This window comes from Meles meles, chromosome 15 (assembly GCF_922984935.1).
Source record: "Meles meles chromosome 15, mMelMel3.1 paternal haplotype, whole genome shotgun sequence".
In the NCBI taxonomy this organism is placed as follows: Eukaryota; Metazoa; Chordata; class Mammalia; order Carnivora; family Mustelidae; genus Meles; species Meles meles.
The window spans coordinates 68,038,412-68,065,874 of NC_060080.1; the positions used below are offsets into that span (position 1 = coordinate 68,038,412).

At 41.4% G+C, this 27,463-nt stretch overlaps 2 protein-coding genes and 1 non-coding gene across 4 annotated transcripts in view; 1 reads left to right on the plus strand and 2 right to left on the minus strand.

The window, feature by feature from the left end:
- ACYP2 (acylphosphatase 2) overlaps positions 1–27,463 on the minus strand; it is a 182,611-nt gene that overhangs the window by 15,016 nt on the left and 140,132 nt on the right. The window contains exon 4 of one of the 2 annotated variants that reach the window (XM_045979982.1): positions 16,567–16,654. The exons of the other annotated variant lie outside the window; for it this stretch is intronic. Within the exon in view, the coding sequence (XP_045835938.1) occupies positions 16,615–16,654 (40 nt within the window). The 3' untranslated portion in view covers positions 16,567–16,614. The remainder of the gene's footprint in view (positions 1–16,566; positions 16,655–27,463) is intronic. 2 annotated transcript variants of the gene reach the window in all.
- On the plus strand, positions 9,127–9,233 carry LOC123926246. The gene has a single exon (XR_006815180.1). It is a non-coding gene; the product is annotated as a U6 spliceosomal RNA (small nuclear RNA).
- LOC123926174 (MICOS complex subunit MIC19-like) lies at positions 18,936–19,727 on the minus strand. The gene has a single exon (XM_045979978.1). The coding sequence runs from the start codon at positions 19,667–19,669 to the stop codon at positions 18,989–18,991; it is 681 nt and encodes a 226-aa protein (XP_045835934.1). The 5' UTR covers positions 19,670–19,727; the 3' UTR covers positions 18,936–18,988.

Here is a 27,463-nt window from a genome sequence, read left to right on the forward strand (position 1 = left end):
CAGAAGGAGTGAGGGTGTGACTGAAGCCTCTGGCTTCCCCGTCCTACCACCGTTTTCGGGTCAGCCAAGTGACGGATACCCTCTCCTTTCTGTTTTATGGAGGGGAAAGACAAGAGAGAGTGGCACAGTGGTCCTGGAGGAGGACTGGGGATCAGTTCTGCTGGAGTGCGAATCAGCTACCACCTCCCCGCTGGTCATGTGGGGCAAGTTCCGTCAAGGCTCAGTGTCCCCATTTGTAAAATGGAGAGTGCGGCGCCTGCCTCCGAGTTGTTACTGAAGATGAAATGAGGTAATCTGCAAAGTGTTCCAGACAGTATGCAGAACCTAGCAAACCCTCCATTTTTAGCTATTGTATCAGGGGGCTGTAGCGGGTGATGAAAACCACCTTTGCTTTTTCAGAAGGGATTTGGTCCTTACAAAATCACTAGGAGGGCTGGAAAAACACACTTAGATCAGGCCTGTTGGAGCGACTCTGTAGAATTGGTTGCTAAAGAGTAAAATGTTAAAACTGAGATTCTCCTGCAAATATAAAATGACTTGTGTCAAATATTTCTATTCAGTGCATTCATTAATGACAGGACATCTGCCAGGTTCTGGCTGGTTCAAAAGAGAATGGAGAGACGCATACACATGTAGACATATGTGTGTATATACATACACACAATCAGGGATGCTGAACTCATCCGGCTAAGAGCGCAGAACATGGTTGAAATTGGGCAGGACTGCCCCACAGCCGTAACATGAGCATCTTCGAGGAGCCGTATTGAAGTAAAAATAAGTAGGTGACATTCATTTTGACATGTTTTTAGTTCAGTACATCCAAATTATTATTTCAGTGTATGATCCATACAAACAATGAATAAAGCACGCTATTTTACATACTGTTTATATTGAGGTTTTGAATTCTGGCGTGTATTTTACACTTAAAACATATCTCAATTCAAACTTGCCGCACTGCCAGTGCTCACATATACCTAGGGGCCCCCATATTAGGTAGTTTTAGAGCAATTAAAAAAAATGTTTGGGACTACCTTTTCTTAGGGGCAAAAGTCAATTCTCTATCTACCAGAAAAAGAGTAATTTGCTTTGCTATGAACAAGAAGGATTTGCATTTCTTTAGTGGACTATAAGTAAATTTCTGCCTTAGAGTTGTAAAATAGCCTTGTTAGTAGAAAATTAAAGGTGCACATCTGTATAGAATCAGAAAATTCCCGAAAGCCACCTGTAGAGAATACCCAGAACTTCCCTGAAAGACACTCCCTAATCTCCTTGGCTAAGCCTTGGACAATTTTTTTGTGTAACAAGCCCATGGGGGAAACTGCTGGGATTAGGAGGCTGGCACCAAAATCACTGCATTAATGACCCTGCTACCCTCACTGCGCTCCAGGCATCGGGAAGTCCACCAGGATTGCTCCAGGGCCCTGTACTACCTACAGGATCCTCATACCAGCTAGGTGCTTGACTCAGATACGCCTGCCGCTTCGCTTTCCACCTAGATCAGTTTCAAATTCAGATGTCACATGAGGACCTCTGACGGATGAAACCTCTATCTCCTTTGAGGCTTTAGCTGCAAAGGAGTGAGGAAACCAGGTTTCCTACCTCGCCTCTGCAGTCAAGGAAAGGCACCAGAAGGAATGTTGCACCGTGACTGAGCAAGGCGATGTACCATGTCCACCACTGCTGTTATCAGTGAACAAGAACTGGATGAACTTCTACACTAAGGGCTACAGAGATGAGTTGTTGGGTTTTTTTTTTTTGTTTTTTTGTTTGTTTGTTTTTAACTCATCTGTAAGACAACAACCCTGCTGTGGGCTCTCAGATCTAGAGTTCTTCTCTTCACTAGAGCAGAATTCCAAGGAACACCAACATTGGAGAGGCAGGTGGAAAAGGAGAAGTGGGCAGAGGACAGATGGGAGGAATGACTGGCGAACAGGGAGATAGCCACAAAGTATGGCGTTAAAGAAAACCCAGGCCCCAGAATATTTGAAGAAGCACGGAGAGGTCAACTTCCAGATGCTGCTGAGACCGAAATAAAATCGGAGCTGCAAAATGCTTTGGGGACCTTGGCAGGATCAGCCTCAGTGACGTGGTGGGGTGGAAGCCAGATTAAAATGGCTTCAGGAATGGGGGACGTGAAGCAACGCGACAGCGAGAACAGATCAGTCTTTTGAGCTGTCTGATGCTGAGGGAGAGGAGAGACACAGAGGAGCTTTATAGATCTTTAAGGTTCTGTTCTTGGCAAGCAAGCCTGCCTCGATTCTGAATTCAATGCCTTCCAATAGTTATGAGCGCTTTGTCTCAGAAGAACAATATTTGAGGAGGATTGTTTTAATAACACACAGTCTAGGGCGTTTCCTATTCAAGATATGTTAAAATCTACTACGTGAAGCCAAATGAAAAGTGAGTTGACCAGACTCCCCTGTGTTTTCACCCCCTCACCCTGACCTCTCCACCTTCCCCCTAAAAAATGCTCACAAGCCAACTGAGTGGGGTGATGCTATTAGCTGACAGAAGGCTACAAGACAGTTTAGACAAACTGTGACCCACCCAGAGCAGATGTCATAGTTTTATACATTTTTTTAAAAAGGCTTGTTCCTGGCCCTAGTTTATGTTCCCACCCTTGTTTTTTGTCTTCTTTCACTTTTATTTTTATTTTTATTTTATTTTTAATTTTATTTTATTTGACAGATCCCAAGTAGGCAGAGAGACAAGCAGAGAGAGAGAGATGGGGAAGCAGGGTTCCTGCTGAGCAGAGAGCCCCATGCGGGACCCTGGGACCATGACCTGAGCTGAAGGCAGAGGTTTTATCCCACTGAGCCACCCAGGTGCCCTGTCCTCTTTCACTTTTTTTTTTTTTAATATTTTATTTATTTGACAGACAGAGATCACAGGCAGGCAGAGAGGCAGGCAGAGAGAGAGAGAGAGGAGGAAGCAGGCTCCCTGATGAGCAGAGAGCCCGATGCGGGACTCGATTCCAGGACCCTGAGATCATGACCTGAGCCGAAGGCAGCGGCTTAAGCCACTGAGCCACCCAGGCGCCCCGTCCTCTTTCACTTTTAAACGTACACACTCTCAGGGTGCCTGGGTGGCTCAGTGGGTTAAGCCTCTGCCTTGGGTTCAGGACATGATCTCAGGGTCCTGGGATCAAGCCTCCATCAGGCCCTCGGCTCAGCAGGGAGCCTGCTTCCCCTCTCTCTCTGCCTGCCTCTCTGCCTACTTGTGATCTCTGTCTGTCAAATAAATAAAATCTTTAAAAATAAATAAATAAATGTACACGCTCTCATTATAGTTTTATATTTTCTGGCAAATCATTTTAAATCATGTGGGAACAAAGTGAGGTATAAAAACAAAACTGAGAGGTTTTTCTTTTTCCCTTGCTGATACTGTTTCTTTGATTTTTTTAAAGGAAATTATTTGAAAGGAGGGTAGAGATTTATTTACGAAGTTTTTCTCTACCATCGACTTTATTAGATACTTTTCCATTAAAGCAAGGCAGGTAATGTTCTGAGGTCCTAAAGATACGAATCTTTAGGGCAGTGGTCTCTGTTGCTGGCTGCCAGTCTGCTGCTGGCCCTGAACTTGGGGATTAAGAGCTCTCATCCCTGGCCCTGGGGCAAGGGCAGCTTGGAGCTGGGGGGCTCCCCTTAACAGATTGGGGCTGGCCAGGGCAGAGACCTTGAGTGTGGTGTTGGGTGAGAGCTCCCACACAGTGCTCTCCCAGAGTTGCTGTGGAGGAGTATAGGCTCTCCGAGTCCAGGCCAGCATCCATGGAGTGGAAGCCTCACGGGGAGGTGTGTGTGCAGGCTTTAAAGACAATTTATGAAGCATCTCCCTGACAGTCACTGAAAACAATGTGTGCGGAATTCAATCTCAAGAATAGTTCGAAGGAGAATGGAGAGGCAGGCAATAACACAAGAGCCACCGGAAAAACAAGAAATTTGACAGGTGGAAAACATGAAACAAACATGTTCGTGGAAAGACTGTCAGGGTTTCTTTTAAGAGCATCGCCTGTGACAGAGCTTATCACACTACATGTTGTTAACCCTAAAGATGGGGACCTCCGTGATGCCTTTAAATGTTCACCAAGGAGTCAAAACAGCGAAACTTTTCTTTATTGGGATGTTTTATAAAAAGGGAAAAGACTTACCTTCTGAACCTACCAGGGTTAAAAAAAAAAACAAACTTTTTAGATCCTCATTTTCCCCTAGAAGAGTATTTATTCTTTAAATCTGCGTGACTCCGTTCATAGGGAGGCTCATGATAGGATGTAAGAACATCACTGAAGTGCCTCAGTTCATAAGCGACCACCCACGAGTGGTACTTGGGTATTACATTCTGAGTATTTTTCAGCACTAATGTATTCAATGCTCATAAATTTCAATCTGTTATAAGAGAGTCAGAAAGTAGCTGTTTCCCCTCAAAAGGTTTTCCTTTTTGTATTCATAAAAATATATGCCAGTTCATTTCCTCCTTTTACAAAAATAAAGAGCAAAACAGAAGGTGAAGGAGAAAAATACGTGTCCTCTTAACATTAATGATTTTTTTTGCAGACAGTCAAAAACACTCATCGCTAAATCCCAATGAACGCTTTGGCCTAAAATTTAAAACCTAAAATTGCATATATTATTGTCACCTTAATAACAAAAAACTTATATAGTGTGTGCTTGCTAAATGACTTTGAACAGTTATATTTTTCATAAAGGAACCTGATGAATAGCTTGATGAATCTCAGGCAACTTGAATATATTGATGATGTCCTTTTATTGGTCTATCTAGTGAGCTGAAAAGGGCAAAGAAAAACAGACTACAGGCTGAGAGGGGGAAGGGAGGAGAAGATTTAGTGGAAGATGCTGAGAGACAGGTAATGATCCCTCCCTCAAGTAAAATGCTTCATCATTTTACTATTGCATTCTAAGATGTGCTCTGTGTCTCTGACACCATTAATAAAATGATCAAAGAATGTCTAGTCACTAGGATAAAAATGCCATTTAATTAATTATATCTCCCTCTTCTGAAACGAAAGCTTCTTAGAGAGTAGATGGCTGTCATATTTAGTTTTCCAAATGACTTTTAGATGAAGCTGCTCAAACTGGGCATATAAACCCAAACTCACCAGCGTGATATGCTTGCATTTAAGGAGATTTTGAAGTATGAGGTTTCCAAAGTTACAAGCACAAAGCTGAAGTCAGTAGATAGATCCTACTATGGAAGAAACTGGCCTCCCCGACACTGGGTCTGGCAATCATCCAGATGAGGACTAATGTTTGGGAGCCTCTTCTAATTAGACACTCTTTCCTGCTTCAGTGAAACTTGGATCAAAGAAAGAATGAAATTAGCTAGCAGCTTCCTCTAGAATCCTATTAGGTATCATTACCTTGGCGGAGATGCCCACAGTCTTCGGTGGTCTAGGAAATTGATCCTAAAAGCTTTCTCTGAAATGATCCAGTTTAGAGGCACAAATAAATGCTAACCAACTTCACAGATCAACTTATAAGACAAAAGACCCTGTATTGATTTTTATTAGGTGCTGTATTTGTCAAATATATCATCCGTTTGTGCAAGAATTTCCCAACTGAGGAAGTGTGCAAAAATAGAATTACATTAGATTGCTTTCTCCAGTCTAGGCATATTTTGGTTTAGAGAATCTATACGGACAGTCCTTCTTCCCAAGGAAACATTGAAGAAGTGATAATATAGATCCCCTTTTTACAAATTCTTCTTCACCTAACGCTTTTCACTCAGCACATCATTGCCTCAGACAGGTTAATGATGCTATCGTTTTCTTTACGCTTGCTTTGTTCCTGTCCTGAGCACATTCTCTGGTCCCCAGGATTACACTGAAACTTGGTCTTGGACACTCATTGTCCTCTCCACTGCATTCTATCTGACAGAAGCCAGTCACCAAGGCCCCTCCATATTCAGGGGCAGAGGAGTGGCAAAGAATTTGTGAGCTTGTTTAAAATTACCCCAATAACTCTGTAGAGCTGAAGAATTATAGGAGAACATACCCTTTATTTATTTACTCATTCATTCAACAAATATGTGTTGAGCTTTTACCATAAAATAACTTAACCTAGCCTTCTTAAAGGGTTCGAGATACCCTAGCCTGAAACAATTCCTATTTGGACATGACATGCGTCAGGAAGGAGGTACTTTATTTCAGGCCTGTCATGTGAAAGCACGCCAGCACAAAATATCAGATGATGACAGTCAGCCATTGGGAGGGGAATATAATCTCAGCGCATAGATGCATTTTTATTAGAACTCATTCAAAATAACCCGAGAAAAAAGCAGTATAAACCTTCATTAGATACAAATATATTCTAGAAAATGTATTTGGTGAACAAATTCGTGTAAAAGCAAATCTTTTCTACTAACTTTACACGTTTCGTGATGGATATATAAGAAAGTTTTCCTTGACTTCCCAAATATTCCAAATTGCTTAGTATGTGAAAGGAGGGCTGTTCTCTGATAGACCAAAGATAAAATATGGAACACACAGGTGAAGGTACGGGTAGGAATAGATGCAGCTGTGGGGCACAGTGACGCTGGCTTGAACAAGGGAGGTCTTCACTTCTCCATCACGGAAGGAAGCCTGGAGGCAGGTAGTCCAGGACTGATGTGACAGCTCAGAGACCCTCAGACACATTTTCAGCTTACCACTCAGCTAGCTCAGGGATGTTGTCCTCATCTTCCTTACCCAGGACGGACACTAGAGCTCCAACTCTTGTGTTTGCATTCTAGGCTGCAGAATGGAAGAAAGGTAAACAAAGGGGCCAGGAATGTGTGTCTTAAGCTAAACTGCCTTAAAGTGTAGTTTGTAAATATGGAACAATAAGTATTTCCCAGAGGTGGCTACACAGTACTTCCAGTTACGTTTTATTGGCTAGAACACACTATACGAGAGACCGAGAAATGTAAGCCACACTGACTTTATCCTGAGTGGCCACAGGCCCAGTAGAAGTCACTAGCATTACAGCAGAAGGGGAAGATGGTTCCTGGAGGGCAGCAAGCCGCCCCGGCCACAGCACGGGAATCAAGTGCTCTGTGTTGCACACGTGAAGCCTGCTATGCCTCTTAGACACTCAAGTAAACAATAGTATATATGAGTCTGGAATTTAGGGGAAAGACTGAACCCAGGGTTAACAATTGGGAACTTGTGGCCTACATATGATGTTAATACCATGGGGCCGGATGGCAACACCTGGGGAATGAACGGAGACAGGGAAGAGAAGTGGTGAGCCAGAGTGGCCACCTCCAGAAGAGGCTGAGAGGATGTGGTAAGAGAGGGGAGAGGAGAACCAGGAGACTCTGGTATCCTAGAAGCCACGGGAAGAAAGGAGCTGAGGAAGACCAGAGTCTCCACAGTCTCACAAGCTGCGGGGAGTTTAAGTAACACAAAGCCCAAGAACTGATGACTGACTTCAACAAGGAGATCAAGGAGACTGGATGTGCCCAGTTACAGCGTAGAGGTGGAGGGCAAAGCCTGCTGGAAGGGGCTGTAGGGGAGCTGGGAGAGGGAGGAAGTACAAACCAACACCATCTACAGCCAGGAGCTGCGCTGTACAGGACAGTAGCTGCAGAGGCATATGGGATCTAGAGAAAACCTTTAACAACGTGACTGTATATAATAGAACATATTTGCTTATGAAGTGAACTAACAGCAAAGCAAAAAGTGATGACGTGGAAGAAAAGGATAATTGCAGTAGAAAACCAGGGTCCAGTATATAAGTGGAGAGACGAGAAGAGTGTAAAGAAAGGATAGACAAAGAGCTTAGACAAGAGAATAATGTAAGAGTTACTGAGAGAAATCAAGGAAAAATACACGGTGAGTGGATTCCGGCAGCGGAATCAAAGAGCAAATACTCAAAAGACAAAGAAGATTCATCTCCCCAGCCACCTGGGATTCACTGGTGGTGGCTGCCTGGGTCTCTGTGGTGAGCAGACTGGGAGAAGCCTTATCCACCTCAGCAGGGGACACTGCAGTGATCAGTGATGTGCTCCCCAATGTTCTGACCTAAAATGCTTAGGAGCCTACTTTTGAAAGTCTGTTTCTTTTATTTTGTTAAATAATCACTACGCCCTACATCGGGCTCAAACTTATGACCCCAAGATCAAGAGCGACATGGTCCACCGACTGAGCCAACCAGGTGCTCACTAGTAGCCTATGTACTGTTGCAATCTTTCCCACTTAATAATATGAAGAGAATTTGCTTTTATGTCAATGGATCAATCTAATCTCTATATCATTTTTTTAAACGTCCCTCAAATCTTGCATTTTATGGATGGACCCCTTTGTACATACATCCTATTGTTGAAAACCCAAGTTGTTTCAGTTTCAAAAATAAATATTCACTCGTTAAATTCCTACTAGATTACACAGACCTTGTGATCTGGAAGACACTGTGAAATGGTGGTTTAAAAGGATGGACTGTTGAGCCAGAGCCTGATTTAGTCCTCTGGGATTCAAATAACTACTACCTTAGTTCCTAGCTGTGCAGTCTTGAAGTCACCTATCTGTGCCTAAGTGTTTTCATCTGTAGAATGGGGTTAATGATATTTCTATTGTATAGAAGTGACATAAAGATGGAAGGATGTAAAAAAAAAAAGATGGAAGGATGTAATATTTATAAAGCACTAAGCACCATGCTTACAGCATGGAAAGCATGCAATAAAGGCTAGCTTGTGTAATTGAAGGACATTCATGTCTGTCCACCTCTATCCTCAGGGCCCAGCCCAGGGGCTGACAAGGAGAAGATGTTCAATAAGCCTATTGAATGAGTAATTTGTACACGGGATCTTAAGTAACAATATTAAAAGATTACAATCCTAGTAGCAGAGACAGGACTAAACTGTAGAATCCTGAGCCACGATATACAAAGTTAACAGAGGGTTTATGTATAAGAATTACTTGGGTAATTTTTTTCTTTTTATTTATTTTCATTCATCTATTAGGACAAAACCTAAAATATACATCATTGATTTGAAAACACCACTGTGAAAAATGTAAAGATTTCAAATCTGTGGTGGTGCTATTGTTTCACAGTGCTGTTATCTTAAGTACGTGAATGCTTGTTAGAAATCATCATATTTTTATTCCTAAGCTATTGATTAAAACAACAATATGTGTTCGCCTTGGCAGCACATATACTAAAACTGGAATGGTACAGAGAAGATTAGCATGGCCCCTGAGCAAGGGCGACATGTAAATTCATGAAGCATTCCATATTCTTAAAACTCTGACAGTGTAGGGCTAGAGGGTACATACCTCAATACCATAAATGCCATCTATGAAAAACCCACGGCAAATAAAATTCAATAAGGAAAATCTGAGACCTTTCCCCCTAAGGTCAGGAACATGGCAGGGATGTCCACTCTTACCACTGCTGTTTTCAACATAGGACTAGAAGTCCTAGCCTGAGCAATCAGACAACAAAAAGAAATAAAAGGCATCTGAATAGGCAAAGAAGAAGTCAAACTCTCATTCTCTGCAGATGACATGATTCTCTATGTGGAAAACCCAAAAGACTCCACGCCAAAATTGCTACAACTGATACAGGAATTCACCAAAGTGGCAGGATATAAAATCAATGCACAGAAATCAGTGTCATCTCTATACACCAACGAGACAGAAAAAAGAGAAATTAAGGAGCTGCCCATTTACAATGGCATCAAAAACCATAGGATACCTAGGAATAAACCTAACCAGAGGCAAAAGATCAGTATTCAGAAAACTATGGAACACTCATGAAAGAAACTGAGGAAATTGAGGGAGACACAAAGAAATGGAAAAATATTTCATGCTCATGGATTGGAAGAACAAATATTCTTTTTTTAAAAAAGATTTATTTATTAAGATTTAATTAATTTATTTATTTGTCAGAGAGAGAAAGAGAGAGAATGCACAAAGCAGGCAGAGTGGCTGGCAGAGGCGGAGAGAGAAGCAGGCTCCCTGCCCAGCAAGGAGCCTGATGCAGGACTTGTTCCCAGGACCCTAGGATCATACCCTGAGCCGAAGGCAGCGGCTTAAACAACTTAGCCACCCAGGTGTCCCAAGATTGGAAAAACAAGTACTCCTTTTTTTTGAAAAACAAATATTCTTAAAACATCTATGCTACTTAGAGCAATCTACATATTCAATGTAATCCCTATCAAAATACCATCAACTTTTTTCACAGAACTGGAACAAGTAATCCTAAAATTTGTATGGAACCAGAAAAGACCCCAAATAGCCAAAGGAATCTTGAAAAAGAAAACCAAAACTGGTAGCATCGCAATTCCAGATTTCAAGCTCTATTACAAAGCTGTAATCATTAAGACAGCATGGTACTGGCACAAACACAGACACATAGATCAATGGAACACAAGAGAGAACCCAGAAGTGGACTCTCAACTCTATGGTCAACTAATCTTTGACCAAGCAGGAAAGAATATCTAATAGAAAAAAGACAGTCTCTTCAACGAATGGTGTTGGGAAAACTGGACAGCCATAACATGCAGAAGAATGAAAGTAGACCATTTCCTTACACCACACACAAAAATAGACTCAAAAATGGATGCAAGACCTAAATGTGAGACAGGAATCCATCAAAATCCTACAGGAGAACACAGGCAGCAACCTCTTTGACCTCGGCCACAGCAACTTCCTGCTAGATACATCTCGTCTCCACAGGCAAGGGAAACAAAGGTAAAAATTAACTATTGGGACTTCATCAAGATAAAAAGCTTCTTCACAGCAAAAGAATCAGTTGACAAAACCAAAAGACAACTGACAGAATGGGAGAAGATATTTGCAAGTGACATATCAGATAAAGGGCTAGGATCCAAAATCTATAAAGAATATATCAAACTCCACAGCCAAAGAAAAAAAAAACCCAGTCAAGAAATGGGCAGAAAATATGAATAGACATTTCTTCAAAGATGAGATACAAATGACACGTGGAATAAAGTGCTCCACATCACTCGGCATCAGGGAAACACAAATCAAAACCACAATGAAATACCACCGCACACTGGTCAGAATGACAAACATTAACAAGTCAGGAAATGACAGGTGTCAGCGAGGATGTGGGGAAAGGGGAACCCCCCCACACTGTTGGTGGGAATGCAGCTGGTGCAGCCACTCTGGAAAACAGTCTGGAGGTTCCTCGGAAAGTTGAAAACAAAGCTACCCTACCACCCAGCAATTGCACTACTGGGTATTTACCCCAAAGATACAAATGTAGTGATTTGAAAAGGCACCTGCACCCCAATGTTTATAGCAGCAATGTCCACAATAGCCAAACGACAGAGAGAGCCCAGATGTCCATAGACAGATGAATGGATAAAGAAGATGTAGTATATATATACAGTGGAATATTATGCACATCAAAAAATGAAATCTTGCCATTTGCAGCGACATGGATGGAACTAAAGGTTATTATGCTAAGTGAAACAAAGCAATCAAAGACAAATATCATATGCTCTCACTGATACATGGAATTTAAGAAACAAGGCAGAGGAGCATAAGGGAAGAGAGGGAAAAATGAAACGAGATGAAAGCAGAAAGGGAGAAAAACCGTAAGAGACTTATTCTTAGGAAACAAACTGAGGGTTGCTGGAGGGAAGGGAGTGGGGGATGGGATAGCTGGGTGATGGACACCAGGGAGGGAATGTGTTGTGGTGAGTGCTGGGTATTGTGTAAGACCTATGAATCACAGACCTGTATGCCCCTGAAATAAATAATACATTATATGTTTATTCACTGAATTTGAATTTTAAAAAAGCAAAACAAACAAAACAAAACCAAACCCAGTAATACCTGCTCATCAAAACAATCTCAGTCTTACAGGATACAAGTATAGGAAGCAGAAAGTGACAGCTCCCCTTCGTACCTCCCACCCACTCTTAGACGTTGCCACCCCTGAGGTATATAGTCTCTGACCCTGTTCCTCTGCATATACAAATACAAGTATACACAAAACTCAATGTGTGTATATCCGCACAGAGAATCATCATCATTGGATCTTAAGTCTCAAAACGGTGCTGTACCTTCATACTAAAAACAAAACCAAACCAGCCTCTAAGCGATTGCCATGAGAAAAGACTGTCACCAATCTGATGTTTTTACCTGCTGAAGACTGTTTCTAGTGGCATGTTATGCCTGCGAGTGACCAATTTAGTACTGTTGGTTAATCACTGCAAAACAGGTCAGATGTTTTTGTTCTGTTCATAAGGAAGTGCTTTTTCTGAAACATTCATAGGAGTACATGGGGCGGAGGTGGGGGGATGAACACGTAAGACCAGAACTAAGACCAAATTAGGGAGAATCATGCTCCAGTTCAGAACTAATTTCCAGGATCTTGAAAATGAACCACAAACAGGGTGATCTGCCAACCAAGAAGCAAAGTCAAGACTGGGACAGGCAGAGGACACAAAGGAGGATTACAAACCAGTTTGGGAACTATTAAATTCCCAACACTGAAATTCTCAGCAGGAATGCTGATTTTTAGTTTCCCATCATTCCTAGTCATTTATTGTTGTTGTTGTTTTTTTTTTTTTAAGATTTTATTTATTTATTTGACAGAGATCACAAGTAGGCAGGCAGGGGGTGGGGGAAGCAGGCTCCCCGCTGAGCAGAAAGCCTGATGAGGCCCGATCCCAGGACCCCGGGATCATGATCTGAGCTGAAGGCAGAGGTTTAACCCACTAAGCCACTCAGGTGCCCCTATTGGGGTTCTTTTATTTAAAGACCCTGATCTCCACCCCAAACAGACATGGGAGTGTAACTCATCTTGGGATACAGTTGTACTCCAGAGGAATTTGCGAGGGATTTGGAAAACCTGGATACTCTTCTGAATTGTTCTTTCCTAAGAGATTTGGATTTACTATATAAGTCAAATGGTGGAGGCAAAAATACTCAAATGAACATAAATTTCATTTCCACGGGAACTGGGGTCTCCTGTGTAATGAATTATGAATACAGCTACCTAAAATGAATAGCAACAGTCACTTCAGCTCCTTTGTGGAATTAGATAGGATATAAATAAGTAAATGTATAAATGAAAAAATGAAAATAAACAGTAACGAAGTTTGCTAATTATGTTGCTTGTTTCTGTTATAACTCCGTTCTAAAGAAGGAAATAATTAGTGGGTAGGGCACAATTACTATTTTTATAACTTTCTTGTTCAGACATATTTAACTGAATTTGTGTAATGGGAAAAAAGTGGGACTCCATAAAGCATTTTCTATAATCCTCTAGGTTCTCTGCCACTTGGATCTGTATTTAACTCCTTAGGACACAATCAAGGTCTCCTTCCTGGTGTTTTCACCAAGAGATAAGCCACTGTCATTTTAAAGAATATGGTTCCAATTTTGTCTTTTTCATTTTACTTCAGGATACCAGAGCCTCGAACCAACTTGTACATCGCAAAAAACTGAGCACCCAGGTTTCACCAAACTCTAGCTCAGGTGACTTCTGTCATATGTGTTCACTGTCTAGTTCCAAGAAGATGGGGAATCTTAAATAACTGAAGTTTGCTCTAGTCCCAAACCCAGCCCATCTGTACCTTTCCTGGGCATTATTATGCTAATCACGTGTACCTCTCAGCTTACTGACTGAGGCGCTGGTATCCATGGAGCGTCCATGGACATGGATATGATTTAGCAATCCCATTTCTGGGTATTTCTCCTCTCAAGAACTGAAATAGAGATCTCAAAGAGATATCAGCACTCCCACCTTCACTGCAGCACTATTCACAGTCGTCAAGATATGGGAACAACCTACATGGCTTGTTGACAGATAAATGGATGAAGATAGATGGATGAATGGGTCAAGAAAATGTGGTGTATATCTACAAGGGAATATGATTCAGCCTTAAAAAGAAGGCTAAACCTTGAGTACATTATACTAAAGTGAAATACACCAGTCACAGCCTAATACTGCACCATTCCACTTATATGAAGTATCTAAAATATAGCTAAATTCATAGAACCACAAAGTGGAATGGTAATTGTCAGGATCTGAAGGGAGGCGGAAATGAGGAACTGCTAAGGAGTTGCCATAAAATTTCAGTTAACCAAGATGAATGCAGGGGCACCTGGGTGGCTCAGTGGGTTAAGCCTCTGCCTTCAGCTCAGGTCATGATCTCAGGGTCCTGGGATTGAGCCCCGCATAGGTCTCTCTGCTCAGCAGGGAGGCTACTTCCTCCTGTCTCTCTACCTGCCTCTCTGCCTACTTGTGATCTCTCTCTGTCAAATAAATAAATAAAATCTTAAAAAAAAAAAAAGGCAAGATGAATGCATTCTTGAGATCTGCTGTCCAACACTGTACCTATCATCATCAGTAGTGAACGTACGAATGAATGAATGAATATGAACATAACTGTTTCATACACCTAATAAATTTAAGAGGGTAGCTCTCATGTTAAGTGTTCTTATACAGACACAAAAGTTGTCTGGCCTCCAAAGCATCAAAATATATCCAGTTGTCAGAAGACGGGACTCGTGCCCTGATTTCTGAGCGGCAGTGACAAGGTTAATCAGAAATAGATCCTAATACTAAGTCACCATGACAGAGACTAATCAAGCGTTGAGTCAAAGTAATAAACGGGAGTTGAAAACACAGAGTGTAATGAACTTTAGAATAGCGCTCTGCTATTTCAAAATGTTTTTGATTATGTTATTTCATTTAAACCTCCAACATCTCTCTCAGGAAGATAGTATTTCCATTTACATACAAAGAGACCTAGGCTCACAGAGATAAATTCCTTTCCCTCTTGGTGATGTCTCCTTTTCCACTTGACTTTTCAATACCTCCCCACTATGATCCTGACACCTGGTCAATTCCCTTCCAACAATTAATAAATCAATAATGTTAACTAACCATTTGATGGAACACATACCCACTTTCCAGTTACCATCTCATTTCTGGTTTTCTCTCATTTTTTTCTTTTGTGTCTTCGGAGTGAAATGTGTTCAATGCCTCTTCCCTACCCCTCATTAACTTTTTTTTTTTTTTTTAGATTTTATTTATTTATTTGACAGATAGAGATCACAAGTAGGCAGAGAGACAGGCAGAGAGAGAGGGGGAAGCAGGCTCCCTGCTGAGCAGAGAGCCCCATGTGGGGCTCGATCCCAGAACCCTGAGATCATGACCCGAGCTGAAGGCAGAGGCTTTAACCCACTGAGCCACCCAGGCACCCCCCGCCCCTGCATTAACTCTTCAACGCATAGAAATTGGCTTTTATGTCTACTCCTCCACTAAAGCTGCTCTCAGCCAAGTTAGCAGAGACCTCCATATCTAACACTTATATCTACCACTCAGTCCAAAGCATCATACGCTTTTGCTGTTTTCTTACTTGACATTTCTCCTCCCCACAGCCCTCGGCTTCTGGGACACCCCATTTTGTCTTCCTCCCACATCTCCAGGTGATCCTTCTCAGGGAGGGTTCCTCTTACTTTGTCAAATCCTTCCTTCCTTCTGGTCTAGGCTTCTGCTCCTAATCCTCTGCTCTCTCAATCTCTATCTTCTCTAAATGATTTTTTTTCTTTTTTTAGATTTTATTTATTTGACAGAGCTACAGCGAGAGAGGGAACACAAGCAAGGAGAGTGGGAGAGGGAGAAGCAGGCTCTCCGCTGAGCCCGACGCGGGGCTCGATCCCAGGACTCTGGGATCATGACCTGAGCCAAAGGCAGATGCTTAACGACTGAGCCACCCAGGCGCCCCCTGAATGATTTCATCTAAACTTAGATTTAATACAAAAGCTCCAGATTCATATGCTCCTCTGCGTGTCTCCACTTGATTGTACCGGATCTACCTCCCCCACACCCTCCACCCTTACCCAAAGTGCTCTTCCTCCCACATTCTGAAACGTGACAGAACCTGGGCAGTCATGCACTTTCGACACCCCTGCATAATCGATCAGCCACGTCCTGTTGATTCTAGCAGTCTTTCCTCTCTCCTGTCCATTTTTATTGCCCTTGACTTACAACAGGCTCTTCTCTACTTGCCAGGAATACAAGTCAAAACTGGCTCTGAGGCTTGGGGCCATTACTTACAGGTGCAGTGAAAAGGCTGGAGACGTGTTACCTTCCTATTAACAGTGTCTGACTCTGAACGTCTCCTGTTGCTGGGAGATTAGGGACGGGGAGGCGCTTGCTCAGGAATGCAAAATTATAAACCACAATGTTCGCGTTTCAGCTTTACAATAGTTGAAGTTTATCTTAAAACAGCCACAAAAGATGAAGTGTCAAATGCAAACCAATGAACAAATAGTTGTTAGAGATTTATTCTGTCACGTGTGTTGGGTATCTGGGTTATGACGACAAATGTGGCATGGTTTCTATACCCCACAAATTCACGATCTGGTGGGAAAGCCAAATGATTAGAATTCAGCATGATGAATGGGATAACCAAGGACTGTCTGAAGCGTTTGTAGGAGCACAGGACAGTTTTCATTCTGCCCTTATTGCCGCAAGTACAGAAGGTGATGGAGGAGGGAATGACACTGGCCTGAGGAGGAAGAGCAGGGCTTCCAGAAGGTGTGAAAACTCGCTCTCGCACAGAAACCTTAAGGGACTGTACCTCCGCATCCTGACAGAGGCGACCTGGGGACTTCAGCCAGCTGTTTTCTCAAGTTACGTAACGGAGGTGATTCCCGATCTCTCCATCTCTAAAATGAAAAGGCTGGTTTGAATCAGAGGTTGGCAAACATGTTCTGTAAAGGGCCAGATAGTAAATGTTTCAGGCTTCGGGATCCGTACAGTCTGTCACAACTACTCAACTCTGCTCTTGTAATGCAAAAGCAGCCACAGACAAGGCCTAAACAGATGGGCCTGGCTACGTTCCAGTACAACTTGATTTACAAAAACAGGCAGTGGCCTGGATTGGGCCTATGGGACGTCTTTTGCCTAGGCTTTATCTCAACGATCTTGAAGATGCCTTCTAAATATACCATTCTCTTGGCTTGTGAAACGGTAGTTCTCAAAAACTTGATATACTTGATATTTTTTAAATATACTTTTGTTGTGGCTAGTGAGCTCGGTAAGTTTAAATCAAGTTAAAGTAAGATTAAAAATAAGATTTGGGGTTTGATTTCTTGTGGGTCACTTAGCTTTTCGGCTCCAAGACCACAAACCACAGACCATACTGGGAACTTGAACAGATTCATGGTCCTGCCTGGAGTCAGGTAGAGCCTTGTGACCAGGCAAACCCCAGACTTTCCTGCTTCCACAAACAAGCCTCTCGCCCCCTACCAGTGCTCCCTTAATGATGGGGCAGCAGCGCCCTCTTTACACGTGTACCAACACCACTGAGTCCATTTCAAAAGAGCAACTTATTTTTGAGAAAGGTTGTCAATGTAAAAGCAGGCTTTGGGCACCTGTAGGTCAGTAGAAACATCTCATAACCTTTTCATTAAACCAAATTGGTTTTTATGGCTGCTAAACAGAGGAATGGTACAAAAGCACGCTGTTACGGGCTTTAGCTAAAACAGAATCAGCAAACTACAGGGCATTGATACCAACAATCCTCCCTGCCTCCTCCCTTTCCTTTGGTAGACATTACCAATTAGTTCTAGCACTTTTCCCCACAGAGCTGGAAGTGTTCCCGTAATTTCCAGACACATGGAACCAGGAAGCTACACCAAGGTGAAGAGCATCACGGTGCTAGATTAAATCTATTGTCCTATTACAACCAATGGGCCTTATTTTTGCTATCATCTTCCCTTCCTACCACCAAGTCTCTCTCGTTAAAAAAGATTACGTAAAAATAAAAAAAGATAGGCATACCACCTTGAATACAGCAGCTCTAAAATTCAACAAAACAAAACAGAAGCTAGTGTAAATCTCGTAGAGCAGATAAGAGTATAAATCAGGAAAAACGTTTTATGGAGAAAAACTCGGCATGGTTTATTAAAAGCCTTAAAATGTGCATACGAGTCGTGTACCTGGGGCTTCCTTATATTGTTCTTTCTGCTTCTGAATGTGTGCAAATTTATCTATGTAAAAAAAGTTAGTGTTTAATGAAGATAAAAATATCGTGGTAGTACGTGACATATTACATAAAAGTAAAATCTAAAGTAGTAGTACAGAACTGAGATAATTTTTTTCCGGAAAATATATTATTGATAGTGAGTGCAGTAAAGATGTCAGTATTCATGATCGAGAAGAGGTTGTATAAGCCAAGGTTGCCTTTATGTTGATAAAAAAATGCCTTATTTCACTTGTAATCATAAACATTATTCCAGTAAAAGAGGTACATTTTTCTCTCCTTTTTGTCTTACTTATATGATCACCATAATAAGTTAAAATGAACTAGCTCTTATGTAGTCAGGGGAGAAAAGAAAAAAGAGAAAATCAACACACCAGAGCCCGGACGACTGCACCAAGCCCTGCTGGGCTGAGATGGGAGGTCTGGTGCCCTTTCCCCTGCCCCGTTCCAATTACCTTAGCCCCCATCCCAACCCCCAACCCCAGCTCTGCTGGAATGAAGATTCACCCAACCCTGGAGCTTGGTGAGAAGAGAAAGTTGAATAGAAAGTCAGATAGGTGGAGAGGGCTGCCTTTCTCTTTTCATCATCGTGAGCAGGGCTGACTAACACTGCAGTGTGTCCTTGCTGGCTGATACCTGATCTAGGCCTTGGCTTTTCAAACTGCAGCTGATCAAACTGGGATATGCTTCCGCTGAATCTGCTCTTTGGTGCTTCTCTTTTTTTTTAAGATTTATTTTTTTGACAGATAGAGATTACAAGTAGGCAGAGAGGCAGGCAGAGAGAGAGAGAGAGGAGGAAGCAGGCTCTCAGCCAAGCAGAGAGCCCGAATGCGGGGCTTGATCCCAGGACCCTGGGATCATGACCCGAGCCGAATGCAGAGGCTTTAACCCGCTGAGCCACCCAGGCGCCCCTTGGTGCTTCTCTTTAATCGTCTTCTCCTTAAATGGGTTATTTTCTTACTAGGAAAAAAAAAATGTTCCCCTCTGGAATTAACGTTGAGGAGTTCTGCTTGTTCTAAAAGTTGACTTTATAAACTCCTTTCTCAAGCATGCTCTGTTTGGCCTGATTGACACAGCGCATGTACTGGTCAGCCAGAGCGGAGCAGCTGAGGGTCTGCTGGGTGTTCTGGCGGTAACACTGGAGAATTTTGGCCTGCAGATCAGCACAGACAGGATGAAACTCATACCGCTTGAACTTTGCTTCCACCTCTTCAGCAGCTTTCTGATACTGTTCAGTGGTGACTTTGTAGAACTCTGAGCTCCTCTCCTCCAATCTAGCCAGCTGTTCTTTGTAGAATGCATCATGCTTCTTTATCACTCGATCTTTCTCTTCCAGCTGCTTAGCCAGGTGCTTTGCCTTGGCTCGTTCTTCTTCACTTGATATCCGCTCTCGAAGAATAGCTCTGGTTAACTGCTCATTAGCAAAAGCCCTCTCTCGATCCAGTTCTTTGCCTTGCTTTAGTCGTTTCTGGTTTTCAGACTCTTTCCTGGCTTGTTCCAATGCCAGCTCCTCAGCCACTCTTCTCTTCAATTCTTCATCAGAAACAGAATGCTGCTGAGACTTCGAACCAGATGGGGAGGTTTCCTTCATGCGATCAATCACATTTTCCGAAAGCCGGATGCCCTTCACCACGGTGATGTTCTCATTCTCATCTGCCTGGAAGGTGACCCGGCGGGTGCTGGAGGTCCCGCCCATGGCTCCTGCTTCGGCCCCTGCAGAGACCTAGCCCGGACGCACCAGCACTTCAGGCCCCACGCGCCCAGAACTGAGATAATTTAATGTTGCCTTATCGTAGAAAGCTTTTGTGCCCGTGATTTTTTTTAAGCATATGAAATTACAAAACAAATTCTACTACTGAAACCATTTTACTACTCTCTTAACAGGCATACTGAAGGATTTACACAAGTTTATAAATGCATGAGATATTTCTGGAAAAATACATGGAAACCACCATAAGTAGCTATTTCCCAGGAGGAAGAACGGAGCCTCACTTTTCACGGAATATCCTATTGTTCTTTTTGAATTTTTGTATATCTTGCACACATTGCCTAATTAAATTAAATAAAATGTGACTCCATGATTCCACTCCTAAAAATTTATCCTAAGGTAACAATTGAGGAGTAGCTAAAGATCATACCTCAAAGATATTCACTATATACGACAAGAAAATACTTCAAGCAATTAAATTAGGAATTGGTTAAATAAATTACTATATATAAAGGACTATAGGAGATAAATTACTATATATATATAAATTACTATATATAAAGGAATACAGGAGATAAATGTTTACTTATAATGATGTTTGTAATATCGTGTTAAGTTTTTTAAAAGCAAGTTTCACAACAAGATGTATAGTATGACTTTAGTTTTATAAGAAAATACACACGGGCAGAAAAATATTTGAACGCTATATATCACAGTGCTAATAGTAATCATCTCCTGAAGTCTGGATAGTTTCCTTCCTTTCTTCCTTCCTTCTTTGTTTACTTTCAAATTTCTCCAAATAAATATTAATCATTTTAAATTAACAAAAGATTACTGGGAAAATGCCTAAAGGAATAAAAATAATTTTTCTCTTTTCTTCCTGTGTGAAAGAGCAGTCTGAACACAGAAATTACAAATCTGGCTTTTGTGATCAAAATCATTACAAACATTGCTGAAATTTTATTGACAATGTCTCTTGCAGGGGGATAGTGACATCCAGAGTTGGATACTACTAATCTTTTATCAATGATATCAAGTTTTTTCAAATTTAGTAACTCCAACATGGTGATGTCAGGAATGATTTTCGCCATATGAAAAATAGGTTTTGTAATGCTTAAAACGATTAGACATATATAGAATCTGTAATTAATAAGTGAGAATGTTGGCTGAAATACCAGGTATTCTGAGTGGGAGACTCATATGAATTAAATAGGTTATTGTGGCCATGGCTTGATGGTGAAGGGTCTTGTACTGTGTCCAAGGGATCTGGACTTTTTTTATAAAGACACGGACCGGGCTTATTCCAGAATGAAAACTCAAGGTGTCCACAGAGAGAGTAAAAATTAAGAACAGTAGTGCAGCTGGGGCATTTTTTTTTTTTTTATTATTATTTGACAGATAGAGATCACAAGTAGGCAGAGATTGAGGGGAGGAAGCAGGCTCCCTGCTGAGCAGAGAGCAGAGAGCCCGATGTGGGGCTTGATTCCAGGACCCTGGGATCATGACCAGAGCCGAAGGCAGAGGCTTTAACCCACTGAGCCACCCAGGCACCCCAGCTGGGGCATTTTTAATTGCAATTTCTTTAATCTCCCCTACAAGGATAGAAAGGGCCCACTAAAAGCTATTTGATTCAGGAAAAAATAAAAAATAAAAATAAAATATATATATATATATATATATACACACACACACACACACACACACACACACACACATAAATAAAAGCCATAGCAGGGGTGCCTGGGTGGCTCAGTGGGTTAAAGCTTCTGCCTGCAGTTCAGGTCATGATCCCAGGGTCCTGGAATCGAGCCCCACATCAGGCTCTGCTCTCTGCTCAGCAGGGAGCCCACTTCTCCCCCTTTTCTCCCTGCCTACTTGTGATGTCTGTCTGTCAAATAAATAAATAAAATCTTAAACAAACAAACAACAAAACCTATAGTAATTGTTATGTACACAATTAAAATATATATAGTTAGGAATATGCTTAATGTTGCCTTTTATCTGACTAAATGTTAATAAATTATATTGAATTGGAACGTACTTTGTCCTTATCAAATATCCTACACTAGGTAAATCAAGTACAGCTTAGATGTTCATTATAAATCAATGCATGCTGACATTCCAAGTTCACCTACATGGAATTCACCTAATATGTTAGATTCTACATATCTACTTTATCATTTCTCAGAGATTAATATTCCTTACAAAGATAAGTGTTAAATACAAAGGCGATCCCCACTCTGAGAGTTATCCGTTTCTTCCCATGGGACCCTCGGGAAGCACAGCCCTGAGGTTGCCAAAATAAAGTACTAGAAAATGTCCCCATTTCGTCTTATTCCATGATTTTATGGAAAATGTTAGAAAAGAGTTTTCTTTCTTCATCTAATTGCAGAAGCTAGAAATACTCAAGCAGTACTGGTTTCCTTTCAAAATTAAAAAAAACTGCTGAAAACCTGAGACTTTCACCTCTCACCAACAGTCCCACGGAGCTAATGCTCCGACTCCTGTGGACGGGAGTGGCCCAGGGAAGCACACGACAGAGGGGCACGTGCAAGGAGTCAGATGTGACCGGAAAGGTACATTGGGATTTAGGTTCACATTGTTCAGGCTCTCTTTTGGAGAGTGTAGTTGATCTCGTACAATGTAAGGCTTTCCCTGGAATTTAACTTGAATAAATACAGAGAAGCAGCCCCATTATAGTCACCCAGGAGAGCTAAGGCATTTTAACTCGAAGTCAAAATAAACTTTATTGGAGCATTTATTAAGACCAAGTTTACTGAGGTGAAAAGGTCCTCGTCAGTCATTGTCTTTCATACCTCACTTTGCACAGAATTGTCAAATACCACTAGGAAGCCTGAAGCACGGTCTAGAGACTTCGAGACCGCCTCTGCTCAGGCTGCCAGAGCATCTTCTACAGCTCAGCCTTGTGCCTCTCCTTTCAAACTAAAATAACACTGAGAATGTAAAAAACATCTACACTATGAATAAGTTATCACCCAAATTTAATTAACATGATGTTTACCCAGAAGAGATTCTGGGACAATAAAGCTAACACTATCACAAAGTGGTAAACAAAACAAAACCGAAACAAAATTCTGCAAGGAAAGACATTTGTGACTGTATTACCTGTTTCTCAGATTGCAACTAAATGCAGATATTTTGGGCAATAAAGGATAAGGAAGGAAAGCCTCTGGGTGGCTCAGATGGTTAAACGGCTGCCTTCCACTCAGGTCATGATCCCGGAATCCTGGGATCGAGCCACGTATCAGACCCCACGTCGAGCCCCACATTGGGCTCCCGGCTCCCTTACCCTCAGCCTCTCACCCTGCTTGAACGTGCTCTCTCTCACTCAAATGAATAAACAAAATCTTTAAAAAATAAATAAAGGGTAAGAAAATAAAGGATAAGGAAAACACCACTGTTGGTCTTTACTGGGGCAGCTCTCACCAGCTGTTGTGGTTTGCATCGTTCTCCTTTATAAGCGCGTTAGGCAAGCTCTCCTTGGTTTATGTAATATTTTCTTTCCCTGCAAACACTGTGGCTCATTAAAAAACAGTTTGACTCATTATGGCTTTCCCTCTCTAAGCTTCCTTTTTTATAAAAACTCAGTTAAAAATTGTTTGACATGCTCAATAATTTTCAACAAAAAATGTTTAATTTCCCCCAGATAGGTCTTTTTTGCTTTAGGGAACAATAATTGTATTGTCTCACTATGATGTGGGTATTATGAAGCTCAGGAGACAGAGCCAGCCACTTGTGCACGCTGCATATTCCTGCTTTTATTCCAAAAATAACCTTCGCTAACTAGTGGCCGTGCAGGTCTTCCCTCCCTACCCTCCTTGGCTGGGGGTGGTGGAAGGAGCAGAAGCGTTGCTGGGATATCTGCTCAGAAGGTTTTGGACATGAAGGTATAGAACTGTTAACTAGTGACTTCAGTGAGATTTTAAGTTTAAAACCAGTGATTACAGGATGCCTGGGTGGCTCAGTCGGTTAAGCCGCTGCCTTTGGCTCAGGGCATGATCCCAGGGTCCTGGGATCAAGTCCTTGCTCAGTAGGGAGCCTGCTTCTCTCTTAGCCTCTGCCTGCCACTCTGCCTGCTTGTGCGCTCTCTCCCTCTGACAAATAAATAAGTGAATCTTAAAAAAACGACAATAAAAAACCCAGTGATTACAAAATCCATAGGTTCTATGCCTCTCGAGGGCTGTGTATCTTTCTTTGGATTTAGGAGGCATAAAAAGAGAATATTAAATAATGCAGAAGTGATTCAGTTCTATCTTCTGAGGGTGCACTGAACACATTGCATGTTTCAATTATGGATGAGAACTTAAGACACAGTAGTCCCTAGCCCATGCCCAAACAGAGAAGTTAAGGTATGCTTGCCTTAATTTGCCATTTATTCAAGATGGGGTTTAGACAGGCTTTAGTTTTGTTAAATATGAATAGTCAGGGTTTTTTGTATTGTCGCTGTCACGGCAGCACAGAGATAGAGCCCAAAGAGCTTTATCAGAGCAAAGTCTACCGAACACAGCTCCCACCTTGATCCTTCCTAGGCTTCCAGCTTCCCAAAGCTCCATTCTTTGTTCTTTTCAGATGAAAACAAGCTGACCCTTACTCAGTAAGTATCTTCCTGTGAGAAGGCCAATGACCAATGCAGTCTTTAGAAAAGACTCCACAGTTGAAACATGAAATATCTTAGGGGCTCCTTGCGTCCTAGCATTGCAAATGTCTTGTGAGAAAAGCGCTAAGACTGTTTTCTTTGACTGACCGATTAATCATTCATTCATCCGGCATCAATATTCACTGGATGCTTGTTATATGCAAAGCAATAGGAGTGATTCAAAATTGTGCAAGAAAGAAGGATGTAATGTGTATTTAGTAACAGAGTTGTTGTCCAGCCTGTCAAAACTGGACCATTTATCGGATTCTCTTGTTGGACAGATGAGGAAACAACAGAGAAGTGAGATGAACGGCCGTAGACATCACTGGGAGAATGGAGAAACCACCGGCTATCAAGGAAGTCATTTACTCCATCACCATTTCTATGCTTTGGGACACATACTTAACCCACTGAGCTAAGCCAGACCTCAAAGAGCTGACAAGGATTGGAAGACTGATGAGAAAGGGAACACAGCTTCCTTCAGGACAGTTTCACACAGCCTTACCATGACCCAGAGACGGGAAATACAAAGTGTATGTACAAGACAAGGATGAACGTGAGCTAATGCAGCTTCTCCATGCCTCCTGCCTTCCTCACAGACCCTTGGCTGACGTTCACTGGTCACTGCAGCCCCCAGGGAGTGATAAACCTGTCAGGTCACAAACGCCAGGCTGTGGGCCCAGAGACTGCCACAGATGGGTCCTTGGGTGGTCCATTTCTTACTGCTTCTTCGGGCCTAGTGTGGGCCAGCCCTGGCCTGAACTACCTGCTCAACTTTGCTTTCCTTGCTTAAGGTATTTAATGATATACATACTCTGTAGGCTTATTCTAAGCCTTAGGCAAGATGGCCTCTGACAAGTGCCTAGCAGGGTGCCTCGCTCAGACAAGGTGCTTCTCAGTTGAGGATATGGAAATGCAATTCAAATTTCCTGACTCTCCAGCCTAAAGCTCTTTTCAGTATGCAAATAACGGCGGCTCCATTTAGTGGGTACTCACTTAGTGCCAATGGAATGTGATGTTTTAAAGGGTGACTGTAGGTCTAGAAATCCTAAGAATCTGTTTATTAGCCTATATGCGTTTATTGAATTAGACTGACTTTATAATGAAGTTACTGTAACTAGGAGCTTTTCTTATGATGGTGTGTACCAGCTCAATAATGTAATTAAAAGGGAAGAAATTCCATTCAAAATAGCAAAGTGACACAAACAGGAGGGAGGATAAACTTATATAACGCTGATTTACTTCCTAGGAAATCCTAAAACAGAACATGTTAATTATTAAAATAAGGGGTGTCTGGGTGGTTCAGTCAGTTAAGCCTCTGACTCTTGGTTTCAGCACAAGTCATGATCTCAGCGTTGTGGGACTGAGCCCTACATCAGGCTGCAAGCGTAGTAGGGAATCTGAGATTCTCTCCCTCTCCCTCTGCCCTTCCCTACCTTGTGCTCTCTCTCTCTCTCTAAAATAAGTAAATTAATCTTTAAAAATAAATAAATATATGAATAAGGCAGTGTGGAACAGAGAAGTTAATTTATAAGTACCATAAAATTAGGAAAAATAATAATAATTTAATAATTGTGTAACTACACTTTAATAATTCCGAGGATAACTAGCTAACAAACACAAAACAAAACATGATTTCGATTGGCTTTCACAGCACATACCAGACTAAGCCCCCAGTGGATTAAAGAGTTAAATATTTGCTTTAACTCTTAGCAAAGCAAGGAGAAATAATCAAATATTTATGAAATCTTTAGAGGGAAATATCTCTGAGAAGCTTATAGCAATAATGGAAATCATAAAGGAAAAAAAATAAATAAATGGCTTCAAAAAAAACCAAGCAAGAAAATGACTGTAACATAAAAAACTAACAAAATTAAGGAGAAAATTTGTATCGATTATGATAAAAAATAGTTGATATATATAATATATGTAGAATTTATTCAAACCTTCAAAAATATTAAAACCCCAAGAGATAAATGGTCAAAGGATATAAACATACAATTCTCTTATGAAAAAATGTATGTGAATTATATATGTATATAAAATATATAATAAAATATGTAACATATACTCAAATATATATTTGTATTGTATAATATATAATATTAGAAGACTATTTACAACAGCAAAAACTGGAAACAAGCAAAATGCCCAATATAACTGTACTATATCAACTCAATAGGCTATTATATATAGGTATTAGAATTATAAAAACCAGTACGAATTGTTCTTATTCAATAGTGGAGGGGAGCCCAGTAGTAATTCCACTTACTGTGTATGTTGAAGAAGACAAAACTAAAAGTCACTATTGACATGGACTAGTGCAATCATGGATAGTATTTTTTCTGTATATAAATCTGGGGAGGAAGGAGGAACAAGCCATACCAGTAGTTGGACAGTACTAGTTGTTGAGTATTACCGACTCTAACACCTAGGTTATTTTTTAGCACCTATGGTATTTTATAATTTTTTTAGGATTTTATTTTATTTGAGAAAGAGTGCATGGGAGAGGGGATAGGGGAGAGGGAGAAGCAGATTCCCGCTAAGCAAGAAGCCTGACCTAGGGCTAAATCCCAGGCTCCTGGATGATGACCCGGGCTGAAGGCAGACGCTTAACCAACGGAACCATCCAGACACCCTAACAGTATTTTAGATGAAAGTAAAAGTTGGAAGAAAATAGGAATATCAGTGTCAAGTGGCAAGTTGCTAGCTTTCCTAGAGGAAGGATCTTTCACTCTACCAGCACCTTACAGAGACCACTCGTGTCTCCAAAAGGCTCAGGAGAATGCAAGGAACACACCTTGAGAAACAAGGGTTTGCGATTTTGCCACACCTTTGCGGAGTCTTGTTCTGAGCTGTTGGTATCCTGTCTTCCCTCTTCCTGATGATGCTTTATTTTTACCATAATATTTGTTTTAAAAGTTTGCCTGAATTTAGACAAATGTCTTCATCTTTTACATGTGAATTTATTTCTTACAATTCCTAATACATTTTGCTTTCTTTTTACGGTCCTCTGCCAAATTCCATATAAAAGACATAATTTAGATCAGGAGTTATTAACTGGAAATAACAGACATGGATTTGAATTCTGACTCAGTTGTCAGTTGAGCAAACTGCTTATTTTT